Source organism: Astyanax mexicanus, chromosome 4, assembly GCF_023375975.1.
Source record: "Astyanax mexicanus isolate ESR-SI-001 chromosome 4, AstMex3_surface, whole genome shotgun sequence".
Taxonomy (NCBI): Eukaryota; Metazoa; Chordata; class Actinopteri; order Characiformes; family Acestrorhamphidae; genus Astyanax; species Astyanax mexicanus.
Genome location: NC_064411.1, coordinates 31,473,611 through 31,478,532, shown reverse-complemented (window position 1 = coordinate 31,478,532; position 4,922 = coordinate 31,473,611). Strand labels below are relative to the sequence as shown.

Genomic DNA, 4,922 nt, shown 5'->3' with positions numbered 1-4,922 from the left:
AACAGCTGGGGTTATGCATAGGGCTCAGCCAGGATCTACTACTCACTCAACTAACAACAATAGCAAAACCACCACAATCTGATATGAATATGAACTTGTTTTTTTTTTTTGCATTATTTCAGGTCTAAAAGCACTGCATCTTTTCCATTATTTTGACAATTTCTCATTTAAATTCAAATAAATGTTACATTTTTGTTTGGAATTTGGGAGAAATGTTGCCAGTTGTTTATAGAATAAAAAACAATGCTCATTTTAATCAAACATAAACCTATAAATAGTAAAATCAGAGAAACTGATCATTTCGCAGTGGTCTTTTCATTTTTCCAGAGCTGTATATACTGGACGTACAGTATTCTTATTAAGTTGAAGATGCCAGATGAACGGTGAACGCAGCAACTGTTTCTCTTGGGTAGATGGGCGAGATCCAATCAGCTGCTCATAAAACCAATAAGCTGAAACTATTCCATCTCTGGGGTGAATGAAAATACAATAATCAGATGCACTGCAGATAATGCTCACAGTCTGCCGCTTCTTCTCAGCATGAGCGTAGAACAGCCACTGAGAATAAGACTGCCCCTCTTTTAGTTTAGTAATCCACTTTATTTGGTCATTTTTCTGCAAAATACAGTAGGAGTGGATGTGCTTCTGTTTTTCTGTGTTTCTCTCAATCAGATCTCTACATAAGCCATGACTGGAGAGACCTGATTACCATGATATGACCAAAATTATAAACCTCTATGAAATAGAATGAAAGGTGTGAAGAAATAGAGAACCTGCTTATGATGCAAAACATACTGTAAGCTATATTGGCAAAAGTATTTGTTCAAAAATCCTAATCATTGAACTCAGGTGTTCCAATCATTTCCATGGCCACAGGTGTATCAAATGCAGCACCTGTGCATCTAGTCTAGTCATGAAATTTCCTCACTACTGAATATTCCACAGCCAACTGTCAGTGATATTATAACACAGGGGAAGCGACTGAGGATTGAGGAAGCAACTTGCTTTGTCAACAGCAGATGCTGAAGCACATAGTGTGCAGAGGTTCCCAATGTTCTGCAGATCAATCACTGCAAGACCTCCAAACATCATGTGGCCTTCAGATTAGCTCAAGAAGAGTTTAGCGTAAAGAACTTCATGGAATGGTTTCTATGGCTGAGCAGCTCACAAACGCAAGGCAGGCAAACAGATAGCTTTTGGTAACATAGTATATAAGTAGTATATAAAGTATATAGTATAAAGTATATAGTATATAGAAAAATCTATGTATAATATGTCCCCTTTAAGTTTACTTCTAAGCCACTTTTAGTGAAAAATTTTTTTAAGTGTTCTGTTAACTGAGTTAAAAATATGAATATAACTATAAATTAGAATTGCTGCTTTAATGGACAAATGTGCTATACTAATTTATACTATATGTGTTAAACATAACAGAACATATGTTTCCTGAAAACTTAAATTCTGAAGTGTCCTAAAAAAAAAGCAAGAAAGCTCTGGTAACTCATAAAAGAAACTGCAGAATTAATTGAAACCCTAAACGCTAAAGGACGCTAAAGGAGAGTGCATTGACCTGCATGTAGATGATGTGATTTCTGCCAGAGTTGCTTGTCGGTACACAGACAATTCTGGGCAGATGCCGCTGGTCACGATCATTACCATCCACTGCACTGTATACTGTGATTCCATGTATTCCATGCATTTCTATGTATTCCTGGTAATTACATACTGCTGTCCCATGATTTTTGGCATGGCTTATATTTGATTTGGAGCAAAAACAAAGAGCTTGGCCTTGCTGTTCCCACACTTTCAGTGAGTGAGAGAGAGAGAATGTGTGTGTGTCTCCAGCACCAACCAACCCAATCGAAGCACACACACACCCCTCGAACCCCCCAACCCCACCCACCCCCTCGCTCCCTCCACCGTCACTAGGTTTCCCTCCAATGGTCCCTCGCCGTGGGCGTGTCCGCGGTGCGCCTGCGCGCCCCCGCGCGCGCCGTGCGCTCCCGGGGCTTTTTTGGCGGCGGTGCCGCGCGGCTGCTGCTGCAGAGACGCGCGCGGCGCCGTGGCGGAGGGACCGATGGCCGCCTACAGCCTCCCGCCCTCCGCCATGCAGCAGCAACAGCAGCATCAGCAGCACGAGCCGCCGTACCGGCACGCGCACGCGCACGGTCTGCTGATGCACAGCGACTTCAGCGTCGGCGGTGGGCACGCGCTGAGCCAGGCGCACCAGTGGCTGACGGCGGCGCTGGCGGCACACGGGGACGCGTGGCCGAGCGGAGAGCGCGAGGTCAAGCCGACAGTGCAGAGCGCGCGCGAGGAGAGCGGAGGAGTTGGCGGCAACGGCGCGAGCGGCGGGAACAACAGCGCGAGCGGCAACAACAGCAACAGCAGCAGCAGCGGCGGCGCGAGCGGTACCAACAACACCAACAACAGCGCGAGCGGCAACACCAGCACGAGCGGCAGCTTGCAGCAGCAACAGCTCGTGCATCACGGCAACAGCAGCGACGCGTGGAGGACGAGCGCGAACGGGCACGAGCTCGTGTACTCGCAGCCCGGGTTCGCCATGCACGAGCACCAGCACGAGCACCAGCAACAGCAGCAGCAACACGAGCAACAGCAGCACGACCATCACCACCACCATCACCATCATCATCACCAGCAGCAGCATCAGCAACAGCACGAGCACGAGGACCATCAGCACGCGCATCTCCACCACCACACGCTCCAACACCAGCTCGAGCCCGGCGGCGGCGGCGGCGGAGGGGGCGGTGGGAGTGGAGGTGTCTCGGATGAGGACGCGCCCACCTCCGACGACCTGGAGCAGTTTGCGCGCCAGTTCAAGCAGCGGCGCATCAAGCTGGGCTTCACGCAGGCGGACGTGGGGCTCGCGCTCGGCACGCTCTACGGCAACGTGTTCTCGCAGACGACCATCTGCCGCTTCGAGGCGCTGCAGCTCAGCTTCAAGAACATGTGCAAGCTCAAGCCGCTGCTGGGCAAGTGGCTCGAGGAGGCGGACTGCGGCGCGAGCGGCCCCGCGGGCCTCGACAAGCTCGCCGCGCACGGCCGCAAGCGCAAGAAGCGCACGAGCATCGAGGTGAGCGTCAAGGGCGCGCTCGAGAGCCACTTCCTCAAGTGCCCCAAACCCGCGGCCGCCGAGATCACGAGCCTCGCGGATAGCCTGCGCCTCGAGAAGGAGGTGGTGCGCGTGTGGTTCTGCAACCGCAGACAGAAAGAGAAGCGCATGACCCCGCCCGTGGGGGGCCAGTGAGGACCAAACAAACAGACAAACAAACAGAGAGAGACAGACATGCAGACAAACAAACTTACATTCAGAGGGAAAGAGGGAGAGACAGACATGCAGACAAACATCCACACAAACAAACAAACTTACAAACAGTGAAGAGGGACCGACATGCAGACAAACATCCACACAAATAAACAAACAGAAAGAGACAGGCATGCAGACAAACAGACTAACAGAGAGAGACAGACATGCACACAAAAATGAACTTACAAACAGAGAGAGACAAACATGCACACAAACAAACAAACTTACATACAGACAGGAAAAACAGACATAAAAACAAACTGACATAAACATAAAACTGACATACAGAATGACAGACAAACAAATAGGCAGGCAAACAGACAGACACAAAGACAGACAAACAAATCAAACTTACAAACAAAGAGATAGACAGACAAATAGACTGAAAAACATGCAGCTAAACAAGCAAACAGACCCAAGACAGAATGACAAACAAACAGGCAGACAGACAAAACAGACATACAAACAAACTGACAAAAACAGACAAACAGGCAGACAGACAAAAAGACATGAAGACAAACAAAGCAAACTTAAAGAGAGACAGACACATAGACACACAAACACAGATAAACAGGTAAACAGAGAAAAAACACAGACAGACAAACAATAAGCCAGACAGACAAACAATAAGCCAGACAGACAAACAAACTGGCAGACAGACAGAAAAACAGACAAATCAACAGGCATAGAGAAAAACAAATGGACAAACAAACATACAGGCCAGATCAAAGGAGAGAAAACTTTGGGAATAATAGAACACAGCCGTGCACAGGTGGACACAGCGCTTGTTTTCTCCCTCTAAAGCACTGATGTGGTTTGGTTGGTTTGGTGCGGAGAACATGCGGACAGAAGGACAGAGCGCACAGAGGAGGAGGGAAAGAACAAAAACAAAAGGTGCGTTTACTGGAAACTGCAAACTGCTGCCACTGGCACCCGGGCTTACAGCAGCACAGGACTGCATTATTATTTTTATTATTATTATTATTATTATTTGGGTTCTGGTTTCTCTGTGGTTTCATATTTTTATATTTTAATCTCAGACTGGACAATTTTTTAAAAGTATTTTAGATTAATTATTAGTGTAATAATGAGGAGAGCCAAAAAATCTAGATTAATTAAAGATTAATAATTAAATTAAAAAGGAGGAATAATCAATACTTTAAACTGCTGTGTGTGTAATGGTTAAGCAGGAGGATTTTGTTTATTTGCTTTTATTATTTTTTTTATTTAACTGAAATTGACATTTTATTTTCTTTAGTTTCATTATACTTATTTTTTTTTATTATTATTGTTCTATAATACTGCTTGATTTTTTTGTTTCTTTTTAATTACAAACATATGATTTTACTTTATTTTGTTTTTATAATGTCCAGTCTTTATTCAGCAGGGTATTTTATTTCATTAAAAGAAAGGTAAGCAATTTTAAAACGTTTCAAACTTCAAATCTATTCCTGTTGTTATTATTATTTGGTATTATGACTTATTATGTTGCTGTTTTTTAATATTTTGTAGCTGTGCACTAAAGCCCCCAACTCAGCACTGTTTATACTGCTCCAATTAAATTATATTAAATATTTCTGCTTTAAACTCTCAA

At 45.1% G+C, this 4,922-nt stretch overlaps 1 protein-coding gene across 1 annotated transcript; it reads left to right on the top strand.

Moving 5' to 3' along the window:
* The first annotated feature begins 2,012 nt into the window (after positions 1-2,012).
* Positions 2,013-4,922, top strand: pou3f2b (POU class 3 homeobox 2b). The gene has a single exon (XM_022673173.2). The coding sequence runs from the start codon at positions 2,078-2,080 to the stop codon at positions 3,266-3,268; it is 1,191 nt and encodes a 396-aa protein (XP_022528894.2). The 5' UTR covers positions 2,013-2,077; the 3' UTR covers positions 3,269-4,922.